The sequence below is a fragment of the Musa acuminata genome, chromosome BXJ3-5, assembly GCF_036884655.1.
Source record: "Musa acuminata AAA Group cultivar baxijiao chromosome BXJ3-5, Cavendish_Baxijiao_AAA, whole genome shotgun sequence".
NCBI classification, from domain to species: domain Eukaryota; kingdom Viridiplantae; phylum Streptophyta; class Magnoliopsida; order Zingiberales; family Musaceae; genus Musa; species Musa acuminata.
Genome location: NC_088353.1, coordinates 31,523,472 through 31,543,664, shown reverse-complemented (window position 1 = coordinate 31,543,664; position 20,193 = coordinate 31,523,472). Strand labels below are relative to the sequence as shown.

Below are 20,193 nucleotides of genomic sequence, written 5' to 3'. Positions count from 1 at the left end.
AAAGATCTACAAGGAAACAGGGATATACGATCTCCTTAGGTAACACAATCTACTCTATACACAGTTTTTCAGTTTCGCGGATTTTGTGCACCAATCTTCGCATGACGACGAACATCTCTTTGAGAATCGGGGTTTTGTTTTCTTGTTCTTCCGCTACGCATCTGATGTCGCCCCCAAGATTTCCCAACATCCACCTCATGCCCCATGGGACAGCGCGTATGTTTTTATTGTCAACAACCAGGGCACATGTCGAAGGACTGCCCTCGGAAGCAACATCAACGCCCAACTCCACCCCAAATAGTTGGATAACAATAGCTAGGACCAAAAGAGGGAGGACATGCAAGAGTCTTCGCACTGACTCATCAAGATGCTGAAGCCTCGGGATCTATTATTAAAGGTATCATCACACTTTGTGGTATGCCAGCATCAGTGCTTATAGATTCTGGTTCTACACATTCTTTTATATCACCCTATTTTGCTATGAAACTGCATAAGAATTGTGAGACAATGAATAATGCATTAATGGTAGTAACGCCAGTTGGAAACTCTTTGATAGTTGATTAGATATATAGAAATTGTGTTATTACTATTTAAAGTCATGATTTGCTAGTAGATCTTATTCTACTAGAATTTCAAGATTTCGACGCTATCTTAGGTATGGACTGGCTTTCAGTATACCATGCAAGTGTTGATTATTTTCGGAAGACTGTTACTTTCTCACCTCTAGATCAACCACCTTTTAAGTTTATTGGGATTCAAGAAAAGCTCCCTCCTATTATTTCAGCCTTGAGTGCTACCCAACTATTACTGAAAGGATGTCAGGGGTACTTGGCCTTCATATCTAGAGAAGAATCTAAGAAGCCAATATTAAAGGACATCCCCATTGTACAGGATTTTCCAGATACTTTTCCTGAAGATCTACTTGCACTGCCATTAAATAGACAACTTGAATTTACAATTGATCTTCTACCTGGTACTATACCTATTTCTAAACCTCTGTATAGAATGACACCAATTGAGTTGGAGGAGTTAAAGAAACAAATCCAAGAGCTTTTGAACATGGGTTTTATTCGACCCAGTGTATCACCTTGGGGTGCCCCTATCCTATTTGTGAAGAAGAAAGATGGATCTATGTGACTATGCATCGATTATGGACAACTCAGCCAAGTGACCATAAAGAATAAATATCCTCTTCCCTGAATAGATGACTTGTTTGATCAACTTCAAGGTACTCAGGTATACTCAAAGATTGATTTGAGATCCGGGTATCATCAACTGAAGATAAGGGAAGGAAACATACAGAAAACTATCTTTAGAACAAGATATGGTCATTATGAATTCTTAGTAATGTCTTTTGGACTCACAAATGCATTGGTTGCCTTCATGGATCTCATGAATAGGGTGTTCCACCCTTATCTTGATAAATTTGTAATTGTGTTCATTGATGATATATTGATCTACTCCAAAAGTATAGCAGAGCATGAACACCATCTTAAGACAGTTCTGGAAGTCCTAAGGCAAGAGAAACTATATGCCAAGTTAAGCAAGTGCAACTTCTGGCTCAATGAAATTATGTTTCTCGGTCATGTAATTTCGAGCGTTGGTATATCTGTTGACCCTCACAAGATTGAAGCGGTGATAAAATGGAAGCAGCCTTCTAATGTTTCAGAGATTAGAAGCTTCTTGGGTTTGGCTGGATGCTATAGAAGATTCGTAGAAGGCTTTTCAAAAATAGCAGCACCATTGACCAAGTTGACATAAAAGAATATAAATTTCATGTTGGATGATAAATGTTAACAAAGTTTTCAAGAATTGAAGAAGAAATTAACCAGTGCTCCTATCTTAGTGATTCTTTCAGAGGGAGAAGGTTTTATAGTGTATAGTGATGCCTCACTACAAGGGCTTGGTTGCGTTCTAATGCAAAACGAGAGGGTAGTTGCTTATACATCGAGGCAATTAAAACCTCATGAGAAGAACTATCCTACTCATGACTTAGAGCTAGCAGCTATCATTTTTGCACTAAAAATTTGGAGGCATTATCTCTATGGACAGACTTTCGAAATCTTCACAGATCATAAGAGTCTCAAATATATTTTCACACAGAAATATTTAAATATGAGACAAAGAAGGTGGTTGGACTTTCTAAAGGATTATGATTTTAATATCAACTACCATCCTAGGAAAGCTAATGTGGTTGCTGATGTCTTAAGCAGAAATACCTATAGTCTTGTAGCCTATATGAATATTCAAAGGAATTCTATGATGACGGAGTTGGCAGACTTAAAACTTAAAATTTTATCGAAGACAAATAAAGGTTTTTTTTGCGTGTTTGATGGCACAATCATATTTGGTAGAAAAGGTTAAAGAATGTCAGAAGGAAGATACATATCTTCAAATGATAGTTAAGAAAATAGCTCAAGGATCTAGACCTGAATTCCTCCCCTCCTATAGGAAATTTGGTCCTCAAATTTAACTCACCTTAATAGAATAGATGAGGATACTACTCTCTCGCATATCTTCTTCTCTTTCCTATGTTGCCTCTTGATCTGAATGGTGTTGCCAACAAAGAGATAGCATCGACTATAAAGAGAGTTTTCAGCTTTAAAGATTTATTGAGAATTATTATGGTCTTAATAGCTCATTATGACCTAGAGTTAAAAAAAAAAAAAAGAGTAAAATCATATTTTCAAATGAAAACTCGAGGAATAAATTTACATAGATAATCCACATTCTAAGGGAAGAAACATGTGATGCGAAAACTTAAAAAATCAATAGATGAACTTGAATAAGCTTCTCGGTATCTTAAGTTTAACGATATCATAAAATTTTTTATATTTAAGAAAAATATTATTTATCAGTGTACGAAGGTCAATAGGAGTAAGCTTATATTTCTAAGTCCGTATGTTGATGATATTTTGCTCGCTACTAACCATCTTAGTTTATTGTATAAAATTAAGAAATATCTCTTTAAAAGCTTTAAAGTGAAAGATACGGGAGAGGCAACCTATGAAATATTCTCCAATTGATCACATGGATTGTTAGAGTTGTTTCAAAAAGCATATACCAATAAATTTTTTGAGAGATTTAAGATAGAAAATTATTCAGTATTATTCTAATTCAGAAAGGGGATAAATTTAACCTTATACAATATTCAAAAAATGAATTGGAACAAGAACAGATGAAGAAATTCTTTATGCTTGGGAAGCTTAATGTATGCCTAAACTTGCACCAAGTCAGACATCTGCTATCAAAACGTTAAATAGGTGTCCAAGTAATCCTAGAATAGACCATTTGATCGTCGTAATAAAAGTTACAAGTAACCCTAATGAGGATTGTTAGGGTTATCTTAGAAAGCATACATCAATAAAGTTTTGGAGAGATTTAAGATAGAAAATTATTCAACAAGTATTATTCCAATTCAAAAAAGTATAAATGTATTATTCCAATTCAAAAAAAGTATAAATTTAACCTTATTCAATATCCAAAAACTGAATTGGAACGAGAACAAATGAAGAAAATTGCTTATATATCTCATGGGAAGCTTAATGTATACCCAAACTTGCACCAAGTTAGACATTAGTTTTGTTGTCAAAATGCTAGACAGGTATTAAAATAATCCTAAATGAATCGTTGAAAAGATGTAAAGAAAGTTCCAAGATACTTTAACAAAGGACTACATACTTATAAGAGATCAAATGGCATGAAAGTAATTAGATATTCATATTTAGATTTTATTGGATGTATCGATATAAGAAAATCAACACTCGACTATTCCTTTTAGTTGGAGGAGTAATTTCATAAAAAAAGTGCAAAGCAGTATGTGTTATGGAAGCTAAGTTTGTGAGACCACAATTTACATATTATGGCTATAGAATTTTATTTTAGGATTTGAGATTTTCGATAGTATTGGTAAGTCGCTAAAAATTTATTGTGATAATTCTACAATAATATTCTTCTTTGAAAATGACAAGTATCCTAAGGATGCTGAACATACGGAAGTAAAATTACTTGTCTGATCAAAAAGTTCAGAGAAACAAAAGTATTAATTGAACATATTAGCATCATCCTTATGTTTATAGATCCTTTAATGAAAGAATTATCCCCCAAGGGATTTAATGAATACATCAAACGAATGAGCATTACTACACATCATTATTGATATAATGTTATATTCATGAATGATTCGACACTCTAAGCTCACTTATGTATTTCTTATTTCTCCTGTTTTCTATATTATGTACATGATTGAAGTAGATGAAAGTTAACAGAATTAGTCTTCGACAAAGACATTATCACTGGACCATTTTGAAAAATATTATTATTGGTCATATTAAGTTATAACTAATGATATGGTACATAAAAAGAAATATATCGAACTAATGATATATAACTCTCCTATTAGTGATTTATTTTAAAATGATGAATGATTATAACCATTATGTGAAAAGGATTTAGCATAACGTTTCGCCCATCATGATTTATTAAATCATAAAACATATTTATGTCATATGAGACAAGTAGAAGCATGTTAGAAATAATGTGGCCCACATTACCTTTCGGTACCTTTGATATTATTGACGATTCAATAAATGACTTAGATTTATTAAAGAGGAAGAATGGTTAGATATTAATTCTGAATTGATGTCTTCTTTGGAAGACATCTATTCTATCATTATAAATCCAGAATCTGATCATCTCTTGACACATATATTAACATAAAATATTTCTATGATAATGTATGTCAAAGTAAACGAGTAACGGAGAGAAACCAGAGATATATTTATCTATTGTATTTTAAAAAATTCAGATTTCTCAAAAGATCCCTTCAAGCATATATCGATATGTTTTTCATTCAAAATTTATTAAAGTGAAAATTATTAAATCCATAAAGTGTAAGATGTTGTCGTATAACTAATTTGTTTCCTGGGAACAAAAGCTTATCAAATGTACATATGTCATGCATGTTTACCCTATAAAGCACAGAGAAACGCTCTAAAATGGTTGCAAAGTATGCCATATATAAAAATAGTCACCTGCTTCACAAATGACTTGGCCACCTTGCTCTATATATGGATGAAGCAAAATGATACAATATTTTTCAGATGGTCCACCATCACTATGATCATGGACTTGTTTTTAATAGCTATGGGAGACTTAGGTCCAACTTAGGTGTCTTGCATATGATTACCTCGGGGACCAAATAATTCCCCTAAGTGAAAATGAGGATTAAAGAATAACATCTCTCTAATTGGTTTGACCAAGACAAAATAGAGAAAAAACAGTAAAAAAATTATCCAAATTGCTCAGGCGAGGGGAGAATCGTAGCCTCCTATATATCAAATGCTTGGAGGGACAATGGTAACATCCATAAGAACATTAGGATGGGAGAGAAGAGAGAAAGAAGAGTTTAGAGGGTAAAAAGGAAACTCAATGCTAATAATATTATTTTAATATCATGCAAAAGAAGGCGAACATGCAAATATATATATATATATATACTCCTTTTAAGGATTCAGACTTGCTTAATTAATTTCTCAACTGTATCAGAATTCAAGCATAGAGGAATATATATATATATATATATATATATATATATATATATATATATATATATATATATATATATATATATATATATATATCCGTCCATCAAACAATAAGAGCAGAGTGTTGTGATCCTGGAGAAAAGAAAAAAGAAACACTGGAGAACAAAAATATTACATCTCTAAATAGCATCCTCATCAAGCTTACTGCCTGCTTCGTGCTGATTATGTGGTGACCGAGATTATGTTGCAACTGAACACATGCTGATGCCAGAACGTGACTGATAACAAATTAGGGTAGTGCATCTTGCAACTTTTCGGCCACAATAATAGCATCCATCCACTGGCAAATTCGTTTATCTGACATCGAAAACGAAACTACTGTGAGATCCCTTCATCATGAAAACCTTGCAATTGCTATGCTCATGACAGTGAAAAGAAGGTAGAGGCCAACAAGGCAAAAGCCCCAGAACCTAGGCACCCGAAATCTGAACCAAGTCACCACCAGCAGAGAGCCCATCAAGCTCAGTAGAAGAAACACAAAAGCAATCACAATGCCAACATGGAAGCGGAGCTCATAAGCTACTGGGTAAACGCTGGCTGTCTCAATCACCATTGCAGTTCCCAGACCGACCAGCATGTTAAACATGGGACCAGCAAAGCAGCCTGCCATTGCCATAGCCGGCTGACCTGCCTTTGCCAAAGCCACATCAGCAACAAGGTCACCTACTGAGTTTCCCCATGCCAGCACTGTCAACCCAAGAATTGCAGGGGGCAATTTCGTTATGATTCCTATTGTTTCCAAACAGTTCAATAGTTCCCCTGCCATGGTTGAGATCCAAAACACACTCATCATGAAGGCAACTAAAGTACCTGAAATGCAATCTTTTTCTGGAGGGTCCCTCTCAAAAATGAAGTGAACCAGCGCAAGAGAAAAGCTTGTGAGGACAACAACAGACCATATTGGTAAACGGATTTGAGGGATTAGGAACACAATTTGCCTATCCAAGGCAATGAAGGAGCTCAAAGAGTATAGAAGAATGACGGGGCACAAGCCAATGTTAGCTGAAATGTAAAATCTGCTCCATTCAGAAGGTGATGGGACAGTGAGCTTCAAAAGAGTTGAAACTGGAACTGCCCATATTTGTGTTACCTGTCTAATAATATGTGCAAGTACTTTAGAAGCATGAATGAAATAATTAATGGAAAAGCCATTTCTTAAATGGATTGACAGAAATACATATAGAAAGAGAAATATTAAAGCTTAAGAATTAAATGCTAATTTCATCTCTGAAACTTACACGAAATTCTTCAGAAAAATAAGTCACAAGATTGTAACAAGAAAATCCCTCTGTTCAGTTGACCACATCAAAAGTGAGCATATCAAAAGTGAGATTTCCACTAACCCTTGAGCATATCAAAAGCGAGATTTCTAAAACCTGTTATTAGGGACTATATTGATTATGAAATTTTCACTAACCTTTTAGCCAAAGTTTCTGAAATTTGCAAGGATGGAGTATGCGTTGTTAGTCACCACTCACCAGCTTTAATCCCCGTTTGGGATGCTCTTCTTGACAATTACCACTTTCCCCCATTCTCGAAATGATTGTGTGGTGTGGAAGCCTTCAATTTCCGATGTTTTTACACTTAAATTAGCTTACACAGCTATGGATGTGCCTTCAAATATGGTTGCATGGAGTAATCTTGTCTGGTTTAAGGGCAACATACCATGACATTCCTTCATAACAGGTTGAGCACTTTGGATAGATTGATAAAGTGGGGAATCTGCACCAATTCCTCCTACTTATGTGGTCAAGGAGATGAAACTGTCAACTTAATCTTTAATTGCACTTTTTCATCATGAGTGTAGGGAGGCATTTTGAGCTGATGCAACCTATCCCACTCGTCACAAGGGTGGAATGCAGAATTGACATGGGTATGCAGTCATTGAAACAACGAGAGTTTCATAAGTCTAATCGGGAAACTATCTTTCATAACTACCATATATCATATCTGGGCTGAGAGGAACTGTAGTTTTAAGTCAAGCACCCAAAATCTCCAAATGTCATTATCTCAGCCATTGTGCAAGATGTGAGCAGAAGAATGCAAAACGAATCCACAACTGTAGCAGACACCGCATCGACTAGAGGTCATTGCTGCTAATTGGAATCTATGTCCAAACTTCGCAACTCCCAAGTCTACATAGCACCACTGGACCCCTCCCGCAAGGGGTATTATTGCCATAAATACTCTTCACTTCCATGGTTGGGTTGGGATGTGTTTTCCGAGACCATTTTATAATCCCCCTTTTTGCTGTGGCAAAAGGTAGATTAAAGGAAGGTATTATTCTACTACATGAATTACAAACTATCCTCCTCGACCTTTTTGAAGCTAGAAGACGAAACTTTTATTTGGTCCATCTTTGGTCTGATTCACAAGTCGCAATGGATATCCTCAACGATCGCTATAGTATGCCATGGTGTTGCTGGATTACTTTAGAGTATATTCATGCTATTCGAGAGAGCTTCGAGATTTTGGAATTCCTTTTCATCCATCGAGAAGCTAACAAGCCAATCGACTTCCTCATCCATCTGGGTAAGTCCGAGGAGAAGATCTTGCCACCCCATTTTTTGTCAATAATTACAAATATATCCTTATACTTCTCTTTATTTTCACTAAAAGAATCTTGAATCATTTTCTTGGCTCTATCCATAGCCTCATAAATATATCTCATTGTAGGCTTTTTTTCATTACTTGTCAACCGAAAGACTCAAACAAGAGGACCTATTACCTTGAATGTATAAATTATATGATTTCAAAAAAGAATGACATTAAAATGATATCACTGGACCTCTTACATTTCACTTTTTTTGCCCATTTGCTTGTCACCCATTTCTCTAAGATAAACATGCTTCTCAGGTTGTGTTTTTGACGATATACGCTTTGTAATGTCAAGAAGTAACAAATCGGGTGACACCATACTCACCAATTTCTTGCTTCTTATCAATCCTCTCATTATATTTAAAGTCTCAATATGATTATAGAGAAATCTATTGACAAATATTGTTTTTTATAAAGTCTTCTTGAAGTTAGGAATCTTTTTAATATCCTCCAGTATTAGATCAAAGCAATGTGTCACGCATGGAGTACAAGTATTGCCATTTTGCTTGAAGTAATTTACCTAAGACAAATTATAATAAAATTGATAAGATTTAAGTCACATTGTACACTAGTCATTCAAATTGGTGACATGGAGTAACTAAAATTTTAAAAAATTTAAAAGATAAATCTTATCAGCTAAAACATAGTTACTTCCATTGTCAGTTAAAACTTGGATGACATTTTGCTGACTAATTTCTTTTACAAACTTGTCAAGCAACTCATATATCTTTTCTCTATATTTCATTAAAGAAGATGTATCTATTGACTTAATAAACATGGTTCCTAAAGAACAAGTGATCATAAAATTATTTATATTTCTGTATCTCCTATTGGCCCCAAGCATCTGTCATAATAAAGCAATCATGCTTTGCTCATGATTTTTTATAGTCTTTCAACAAATCATTTGTATAATCTAATTATTTCTTTATTAATGAAACTCGCAACTCATGATAATTTAGAGGTTTCAATCCCCTACCATATCTTCCAATATATCCAATTATCTTTTTAAAACTATCCAACAACAAGCATTAAGGGGAATTCCAGCCTGATAGAAGAAGCAAACAATGTGTTGAATTGTTCTTCCCCTTATTTCCTGATCACAAGCATCACTTATATTTGTTTGTCTTACTTTTGCTCATGTTTGACTTTGTTGCTTTTGTGATCTTTAATATATATATATATGTGTGTGCAAGTTCATTGGTCCCTTTAGCATTCTTAGCAATCCCTACTTTTTTTTTTTCTATCAAATACTCTTTTCCCATTGGCATTAACAGTTCCGAATGATCTTCCTCCAATTTGGTGAACATGATCCTTAGGTAAAATCCCATAAGACTCGTTTCTGTGTCTTTTTCTAAGTTGTATAAATCAACAACTCTTCTTTTACATTAGGTGGACAATGCTTGCTAATGCATTCTTGAACTGAAGCTCCCTACTTAATGTTGCTTTGCACGGAAAATGTCACCTTTAGTAGTCCTCTCACAAAAGATACAAGTCACCACATTAGGATCTTTAGGATCCTTTAGATAATTATATTTCCAACCAAGATCTTTTCTTGAGATTTTTTATGAAGCTTCTGAATTACTTAATACACTAGCCATTATTCCTAAAACCTAATAACAATTCTAAATAGTAAATAGGGACTAATAATAGATTAATAGATTAATAGTTTTAACCTAAGCTATGGTTTGAGGAGTCACCGGAATAGAATAGAGGTGGGGAAGAAAGAGGGCGGTGGCGATGGAGGAACCTTCGGACGGCAACAGCGGCAACGAAGGAAGCTACAAACTATGGTGTCGGGGGCGAAGGAAGCTTTCGATCTGTCCGTCGACAACTGAGGAAGTAGTGGACCTATCCCTCGATAGCCGAGGGAGCTACACACGAAGGCAACATCAGAGGAGAATGATTCGAACCTTTACGTTGACGATAGACGACTTAGGGATTTGTCGACATGGAGGGGAGGGTGGATGTGTTTACTGTTGGACTTAGTTGGCTCGATTGAACCAATTTACTACTAAATCGAACTAGAGTCCACAATCTGGTTCAACTCGTGGGATTCGATCGAGCGCTAGCCCAAGGCGCCCAAGTGGCGATTCAGTGAAGCATGTCACCCGGACCTTGTGCAACGCACTCGGGTCTCACCTCACTCAAGCACCTTTTAAAAACACCGGTGGATAAGAGGAAATATGTCAGACTAGTATGATTCTCATGGGTCCTCTGTATGACTTGATTACATCTCTAAATATGGGAGTGGCCTCCTTCGATGGATGCTTGTGATGCCCCGCACACCTTTGGTGTGGTGGAGGTTGACCCTTTGTAAATTGTATCCATCTTTATTTTAAGACTCCTTTCTTTCATTCTTGTAAAAAAACGAATATCAAAAGTGAGATACAACTGCTAAACTACTTAGAATTGCTGCATCAAAAGTGCGGTTTAGGCCCTGTACTAGATGATAAGCTAACATGGTGGGTTAGGCTATGCAATCAGCCATGTGTAGCCGTTGTGCCCTTTGTGGGGGCCATAGAAAGCCCCCATACACCCCATTCTTTCCCCTCACACTCTCACTATCTCTTCATTGCCCTCTTTTTTTATCTTTGATCTCTCCCAAAATTCACTTATTATCTCCTAACTCCCTTCCAAACTATTTGAAGATCATTAGAGAATGTTGATTTCCACATGAAGAGAAGTAGAAAATCATAATCTAGTCCATTTTCCTTCAATTTATGATTATTCCGGACCTAGTCTCAAATTTTTAACATGTATTTAGGTTAGAGTTTATGCTTATTCTTGCATACCAGGACTAAATTTCAAAGTTTAGACCTAGTTTAGGGCTTAATGTAATATCTAGATTTGGTGGATACAATTAGGTTAGAGTCTATGTTTATTCTTGCATGCTTGGTTTAAATTTCAAAGTTTAGACGTAATTTAGGCCTTAATATAATCTCTATATTTTGGTTAGTCAAAACTAGAACCATGAGGGGTAGACCTAGATCTAGTATAGATCCTAATGGATTTAGCTTAGATCTATATAATCTAGGCTTGATCTTGGGTACCGGACCCATATCGGTCCTAGCTCATACTAGTACAAGTCCAAGGCGGTATATGCCTTCGTTTTGCATCTCATTTATTTATTTTATAGTCTAAATTATGTTTAGAATTATCTAATTTGATTAAAATAACCAAAAAAGGAGAGAAACGAACCCCTGAAATTTTCAGCTTATGTTAGGCTATTTCCAAAATTCGATCCATACAGAGGTTGGTACATCAGTACAGCTTGGTCCCATATCAATCCAAGTCAGTACCAGTATGGGACTGGCACACAAGAGGTAAGAAACATGGATTACTCTAAATTAAAATTAGTGGAGAAATCAATTAAAATTAGTGGTGTTAGAAAATCAGGTGAAGGCCTAATAAAATTTTATTAAAAAGTAAAACCAATAACAAGATACTTGACTACACTAAATTTAACTAAAGGCATTGTCGTAATCAAAGCACAATGGTGCATAAAGAACAATTTAGATAATGAATTTTTGTTTTCATGTAGTTGTCTCAGTCTATGGTTCAGCTAAAGGTGAAGAGAAACCAACAGAGGAGATTTGATCCTCTCAAACATAATCAAACAATGAACTGGTTTCACATGGTTAGCCTTAGATGTTAACGGAAAAAAAGATGGCTGCTTAGCCAAGATGAGGAAAAAAACATGGACCAAGAATAGAACCTACAACTCCTTATAAAATTTGTTATCTTATCCTGATGAGAAGGTCAAGGAAATCAAGATTGGATCAAGTTACCCAAGGAGCAATCAGATATATACAGTGTGATCCTCATGTAGAACTAATCCAACCCTACCAAGATGAGCATCAATAACATTCTAGTTTATTTTAATATAACTATCATCTTCCATAAGTAGATGCATTAGACTAGATTATGATGCATTGTATATTCAGGGTTCGACATAGACTGTGGTGGATAAGATTGTAACACTATATAGTTTAGGTGGTGCATGATAATGACACAAATTTCAAGAAGATCGATCAATAGGTGATAAGCATACAAGCACATCTTAGTGGATAGCAACACATGTCAGGATGAGACCATCTCCTACGAGTAGGTCAAAAGTCAAGCTGTGGTTGGGCTATAAGAAGTCATCATCCATGAAATGTGGCATAGCATATCAATCCTAATCGTGCGACCATCAACGCAATAAGTTTGTCTATTGCATTCAGTTGACATGTTGAATGGGATTGATGAATGTCATCGAGGTAAATTATCCCTTTAAACCTAAAGGGCATCAAACGGTTCTCACGTTCTCTTTGCTGATGACTTGTCACTTGCGATTAGGACCAATCGAAAATCCTACCTGAATATTGTTAGACACTTTGGTACCTACGTTAAGCTTGCCAACTTAAAGGTTAATCTCCATAAATCGGCTATCTATTTCCCCCAAAATTGCCTTACTTCTACTAAACCCTATTTTGCGATGGTTCTTACAATTGCACTCAAGGTTTTGCAGGGGTTCGTTTTGTTTTAATAGATTGCCAGCACAGTATCCTAGCTGCTGGCTGCCAACCTTGTCAAGCTTCGTCCCCTACTATGGCTGAATCTTTAGCTCTTTTTAGAGGCCTTCGCTTTGCTTAAGCTGATGGTTTAACCCAATTTTGTAATCCTTACTAATGCAGCTAATGTAATCAATTTTGTGTTGGGATGAAAGTGTCCACTTGTTATCGAGGAGGCCATTTAAGTTTTGCACAGACTGATTGTCTCTTTAATTTCTCACATCCTTCGCAACCTCAACTCTGAGACTCACTTTCACACCAACATAGGGAGGGCTTTGTGGTCTCTCTAATTTTTGGAGAGCTCAGGGATCCATCCCTCTCTCTACTTCATCTGTACTTTCTTATTTTGATGCTTAATGCATAGTTTTTCCTTTTTCTCTCAGAAACAAAAAACAAGACATCTGCATCAAGTTTTGCAATTTGGCATATCCATGGAGAGATGATAGTGAGGTAGATAATGTATTTACTGATGAAAATGGCGAAAATCAAGGATCTTACTTTCCCACCACATGTAGAGCATGAAAAGGAAAATAGTATTTCACCCATACTACCCAAGATGATGATCATAAAACAAGGATCCACCCGATTTGTTTACAATCGAAATAAAAGAACAAGGGCAAGTGACGACTTCAAGGAGATGATAAAGAACTTACATGATAATGTGTCATATAGCAGTTCCTTATTGTCACAATCTTCGCACTAGTAGCAACAATATCATGATGATAGTTGGTCATTTTTCTCAAAATTTGATATTTCAAAAGGCTCGCAGTTCTAGTATAGGGGTGATATCTGTAGTTCTACTGCTCTACAACTGGCGCAATTGTATTTGTGGCAATCATTCTTCCCTCAATAGTCTACTACAACAATTACAATGTGATTGATGACAATCAGAACATAACTATAACTATTACTACCTCCGTCAATAACACTGTATCATCATAAGAAGTCATTGATACATTTTCATGCATTGGTTCTTCAAAATTAAAATATTGATCTACAACCAAGTAATTTGAGGACCTAGAACCACTCCCATTGAAACATAGATCCTTTCTGGTGGCAGTAGGTCAATCACAATGTATGACATTGAATTCATGAATATATGCTTACATAGGTTTTTTGTCATATATGGTATGCAATAGATTATAAAAATATATTTTACTTGACTTATTGATGCAAAATTTAGCAAAAATATTTTTTAATCAAAAATTGGCTAAGAAATGATTCGATTAAAATCAAGCAACACAACTCATACCTGTCAGTATTGATCAACATTGACACATGGGATGGGTGCATACTGCCCGATTGAGGACCAACATTGACATAGGATGAGATTTTAATCCTTAATTTAAGTGAATTTATTTAAGGGTTACCCTTCATACCTTTGCAATATGGGATTGAAAACCAACTCTCTTAATATAAATGTAAGGCTGCATAGATTGACCCTATCCACATAATATATTGACAGGAGCCTCAAGCTCTAGGTTCACCCTTTGCGAATTTACCATGATTTAACCTTAAATACAATGCCAAGTTTCATCAACAAACATACTAGGAGTTACGTGCAAATATTTAGGTGTTTTACTTTGAAAGTTGAAACACAATTCTATCATTGTAAAATTGATGTTAATTCTGTCATAATTTATAATCAAGCAGTTTCATTAGAAGTTTAAGTGATAGATACAAACATTAGAACTAAAGAATTTAGATCAAGTAGGAGTGTAGGACTACAGTCAAATACATGAAATATAACTTTAGTAATGTCCAAAGCAGATTTGAGAGTCTGGTTATGTTAGAGAAACAAAAAATTAAGTTATATTCTTTTTCTATTATTCGATAGGAAGAAGAGATCAATGAAGACTCATTCACAAAGTTAAAGAAGGATGATTATAGTGAAAAAGGATATCAAGAGTTATATGTGCATCGTGTGACTCTTGGTTCAAACAATTTAATAAAAATGTGCAGTAAACAAATTAATAAAAAGGTGTAACACTAGTCATACATTATGGTATAAAATATCAAGCTATGAAAAGTTGGTGTTACTAAAATAAGGATGTTGAGATGCGAGCGTGGGGTTATCAGACAAGATTGTATAAGAAATGTTTACAAAGCCAACAATGATGTGTCACTCAAACAAAAGATGATGGGATGCCATTAAGATGGTATGATCATGTCCAAAGGAGACCTAAATACCCTAGTTGGAGAGGTAACAATTAAAATTAAAGATGTTAGAAAAGTGGATGAAGACTAAACAAAATTTTATTAAAACAATAACAAGATACTTGAGTACTCTAAATTTAACTGAAGGCATTGCCCCAATCAAAGCACAATGGTGCGTAAAGAACAATTTAGATAATCCCAAATAGTCGGGACAGATGATTTTTTGTTTTTATGCAGTTGTCAAAAGCTCATTCTATGATTCAACTATAGATGAAGTGACAGAAACCAATAGCGAAGCGATTTGATCCTTTCAGATATAATCAAACAATGAAAAACTTGCACATGGTAAGCCTCAGATGCTAACGAAGAAAAGATGATTAGTTCTAACATTCTTTGTAAGTGCCTTATGATTGGTACTCCACAGCCATGAGAATAATAGTGGTCAATTGTTTTAATTCACCATAAAAAATTGTTATGTTCCTTAATAAGAATAATAGTGGATGGGATTCACCATCTCATCCTTTTTTTGCTACCATCCAGATTTTTACCTTCTCTTCTTGACTAGATCCAACATAAACCTATCTGTTGACAAGATGTGTAGCATGACACACAGTAATACCACACATGATTATAAATCATCAATCTTAAGCATGTAACATTAAGATGAAGGAAGAATATCTAACAGATCATTTTTTAACATGATTTGTGTTAACATGATATTGTAAAAACTGGATGGTTACAGTGGAAAGGGGACTTCAAGAGTTCAATGTGATCTCCGGGTGTTCTTTAGATTAAGAAAATTTTATAAGACAATGTTTGTTTTAAAATGTTTATGCCAAGAGATAAGAAGAGAATGTTCTGTGAAAGGGGAATTAGAAGCAACCTCTCACCCTAACAGGACATCCCAAAGCTGTCTCTCACCATTTGCATTGGACCAGTCCATAAAATGAACCCGATGAGCACATAGAACTTTTAAAATCCTTTTTGACAGATGTTTATGTCTATAAAATAAGAATGTTTCATATACACAGATTAAAAAAAAATTGAAACAAGATACAAAATGTTTATGTAGATAAGATGAGAATGTTGATGGGTGTATAAAGCTACTAGAAAAGATAGAATAAGTTTCACTTGTGAACAATATAGTGTAACTCTGGAAAAGGATAACATGAGAAGCGAATCATTTAAAATAGTATGGATCATGGTATGCAATTTCGAATGGTACCGCCCGGTATGGGCAGTACATACCGATCCGACGGTATACCGGTACGCGGACCATCCGCTACCGGACGGACCGTGCTACAGTACTACAGTGTATACTGTAGCAGTACTTAGTGCTACAGTTAATACTGTAGCAGTGCTACAGTGCTACAGTAAGAGAAAGAAATATTTAAAATCGCTCAGTAAATCTTGATGTACTGCTCGGTACGCCCTGATATACCACTCGGTACGCTGGTACCGTATCATACCGAGCCAACCTCGAAACACCGGTATGGTACTGTATTGCATACCTTAGTATGGATCATGATTCTTAATTCAGCTTGGATCAATACATACCATCAAACAGTATTTACTTTAGGGAATCATCTATGACGAAAACCAGGGCTTTTCTCCTTGTCCAATCTGATCTTTTTGAGGAAGTCAGCCAGGGTTTTAGCTCTCATCAGACATATACAAGCTCTCATGACTCGCATGCCACACAACACTGCTAGACCTCCCAGTACTACTACTGCTCTTTCTCCTCCTCTTCCTCTCTCCTCCTCCACCTCTTCTTTTCCTTCTCCTCCTTCTAATCTCTTGGTTACCATGCCACATTTCAGCATATCGTGTAATAGTACACCAGTATAGATCAAATTCGTACTGGCCCGGCCATAGACTAGTACACGTTTAGTACTTGAGAATTAGAACCATGGTATGGATATTTTCTAAAAAGACTTGTAAATGTTGTAGTTAGAAAAGATGAGACATTTCATAATAGTAGTGTATAGAGAGGTAGCGGAAAACCTAAGAAGACTATAGTATAAATTATAAATAAAGACTTAAATACTAATTATTTAACTAAATATATTGCTTTGTATAGAGTTCAATTGTGAAAAAAAAATTCATGTAGCCAACTCCAAATAATTAAAACATTATGGCTAGTTATTGATATTGTTGTATGATTTGTTTTAATACAAATCCAACAAAATCTTCCTCAACATGGGCTTTGTCATATCAATTCCAAATTACCCAACCTCTCCAGCTTGCACAAGATTCTGAAAAAACCCACTAAAAGAAATCTTGAACTAAAGTCAATAGGAAAATACTGCATTGACCCAGCGAAGTACCATCACATAAAGAAAATGGCATTAACTTATTAAGAGCTCAAAAAACATCAGTTAATATGAAAAAGTAACAAGGGCATTATTGAAATCAAGGTCTGATCTTAAAATCACATCTACTTCAGACCATATTACATCAGAAGGAAAATCATCATTAGATTTCTGCATATTAAACCAGGCTACCAGCCCTTTATGTGGAACTACCACATTAATTTATCACAAGAAACAAGAGGCAACTAAAAATTATTCTGCAATCAATAGGAAGCACTTGCACCAAACAAATAAGAGAGAAACAATTGATGCAGTTGGTAATCCAAAACCCAACTGAACAGATAACAAAAGGAACTATTGAAAATATAGTAATTGCTAATCAAGGTTAATAAAGGCTACAGGTATGGCTATGCTGAAACTACCAGACAAAAGGCTCAAGTGATGATGACAAATCATATAATCCTAGGAGGACAGGTGATACGCTAACGAGTTGAGTAAACATTTTATATCAACCAGAAAGTTACCAATAGACCTAATCGATATGTTTATGGATAAATCAGGCCAGTCCAAGTTTATGGATACCTAGTGTGACAAAGTGATGCCTAAGGATTATGCATCTCTGCTTGATGCATGATGTCCAGTAGGAAACAAACCATATACAACCAACAAAAGGACATCAGTGCTTCTATTCACTAATACTAGCACAAAAATCAAGCGACAATGCCTGATGCTTTCATGTTAACCTAGTTTTGGTGCCTGCCAAACTTTAACAATGCAATCAACATTAACAGTTTTCAGGAAAATGAGTAAATGGATCTATGCTATCAATAGAATAAATGTATTAGATTTCATATTCTTTTGTCTATAAGACATTTTAACCTCGAAAACATTTGGATGTAAATGTGTAGAACTAGAGAAATATTACTCTAGAGAAGACACAAAGCTCGTTACAAGTTCATAGATGTTATGGGAACCAATTTACAGAATAGAAGCCATACCTTTCGAAGCACCCGATGAAGACTCCATGCAGATTCCACTTCCTCGATGTTTCCCACCGGTCGTTCAGATTCCTTGTCGGCGGTATCTGTAAAGAAATCCTTCTTCTTCCAAGCCTCCTGCTCTCCTTCCACTGCCAGACCCATCTCCAGCTCCCCATTTTTGTCTGTCGTGCCGTGAACCCCCAGATCCATCCAGAAGACGAATCCAACGAAAAAGATATAGAAGAGGATGAAGCCGACCGCCTGCCAGAGGAAGATCTCGGCGCTAAGGTAGACGTAGAAGAGGGCGGAGGCCGCGACGAGGTAGAAAAAGACGTCACGCACGAAGGGACCTGGATCGAGGGGGAAAGGGCCGGCGAGTATAGCCACGGCGCCGACGACGAAGGCGGAGACGAAGGCGCCGGCTGAGAGGATGGCAGCGAGGCCGGTGCGTGGGTGGCCACCGCGGAGGGCAGCAACGGAGGCGAAGAGGTCGGGGGAGCCGTTGCCGAGGGCGAGGAGGGTAACGGCGGCCATGCTGGGGGAGAGGCGGAGGTGGGCGACGAGGCGGGTGACGACGGGGGTAAAGTGGTCGCGGGCGGCGGAGACGAGGAAGTAGAAGTGGAGGAGGAGGAGGAGGGCGAGGGCAGGGAGGGATAGGAGGGGGCGACCGGTGAAAAGGCAGAAGTGGATTGCGGCGTAGTTGACGAGCCCGCCCCCGCCGCCGCTGCGGCCGCATCGAGAGAGGGCGAAGGCGCAGTGCCGGTCAGGGGGCAATTCGAGCACCGAAGAACAAGACGAAGAAGAAGCGGATGGCAATGGGTATTGGAGTAGAAGGCGAGAAGAGGAGGAGCGGGAGTTGGAGTCGGAGTCGGAGTCGGAGTCGGAGTCGGAGTCGGAGTCGGAGAGGAATGGAGAGAGGCTGGGAGGGAAGAGGAGAAGCGAGAGGGAATAGGAGAGTAGAAGGATGGAGATGCCTATTAACTTGAAGGGGGAAGGGGAAGGGGAAGCGGACAAGGACGAGGGCGCCATCTGATTCATCGAAGAACATAGCAATGACCTCCTCATGGCACGGTTACGGTGGGGAGAAGACACTCACTGGCGGAGGGCGGGGAGATGGGAAAGCGAGTGGGTCGGTGGGTGGGCAGGCGGGCAATCACTGGCCTCCAAGAGACGGGCGACGCGACAGCATGTTTCCACTCGAGGACCCACGCGGAAAAGCACCGGGTTGGCTCTCCCAGGCTCGGCAGAGGCAGGGAACTTTGACGCCACGGGATTCAATCGTGACGATCGTCCGAGCCGGAAAGACCGGTTCATCCCGAAGACCCGACGGTTCGCGGTTGGAGAAACGGACCGGTCGCATTCTGCCGGGTTTGGGTTTGGGTTTGGGTTTGGGTTTGGATAAAACACGCAACGCAACCATATGCTACGTTACGCGTTCCCGAAATCTTATAAACAATTATTTAGAAATGTTAATTCAAAAAATATTTTTTGTTTACCAAGAAAAAATAATTGAGAAACATGTGTTTTCCGTCCTTACTTTTATTTTTGTGATTCCTGACTCAAAAAAATGTTGATAAAAAATTGAAAACATATTCAATATTTTATGTTTCTTTTCCTTTTCATTCCAAAGTTACGGCTTTATAGTGCAATCCAACTCTTTAAAGAAAAAAAAAAAAAAAAGTGTTTTTATTATGGATGCTATTATATTTTGCCTTTTCATCCCAATATTTTGGGCCATCAAGTTTGTTCCCTAAACTACAATGTGTGGTCCAAATCTTGAAATCCATAAAAAAAAATCACTTTTTAATAATTATTTGTTCTAGATGAACTCCATAATAGATTTATCAAGGCTTTCCAATCAAACGGTGGTCACACTAATGTTTGTTACATCCTCAATAAAGAAAAATGAAAACAATAAATAGAATCGTTGGATTCTTCTATATCTCCTAAAATCATTTCTTATTCAGGAATTTTGGTATTATTTATG

At 36.8% G+C, this 20,193-nt stretch overlaps 1 protein-coding gene across 2 annotated transcripts; it reads right to left on the bottom strand.

Moving 5' to 3' along the window:
- Positions 1–5,626: 5,626 nt before the first annotated feature.
- LOC135639230 (cation/calcium exchanger 5-like) lies at positions 5,627–19,359 on the bottom strand. 2 transcript variants are annotated; one of them, XM_065153051.1, is made up of 2 exons: positions 18,225–19,358; positions 5,627–6,696 (listed from the first exon to the last, which is right to left on the bottom strand). In XM_065153051.1, the coding sequence occupies exons 1-2, from the start codon at positions 19,269–19,271 to the stop codon at positions 5,941–5,943; spliced, it is 1,803 nt and encodes a 600-aa protein (XP_065009123.1). In that variant the 5' UTR covers positions 19,272–19,358; the 3' UTR covers positions 5,627–5,940. The 2 variants fall into 2 exon arrangements, with proteins under 2 accessions (XP_065009123.1, XP_065009124.1); XM_065153052.1 differs by having other exon boundaries at positions 6,490–6,700; positions 18,225–19,359.
- Positions 19,360–20,193: the final 834 nt, after the last annotated feature.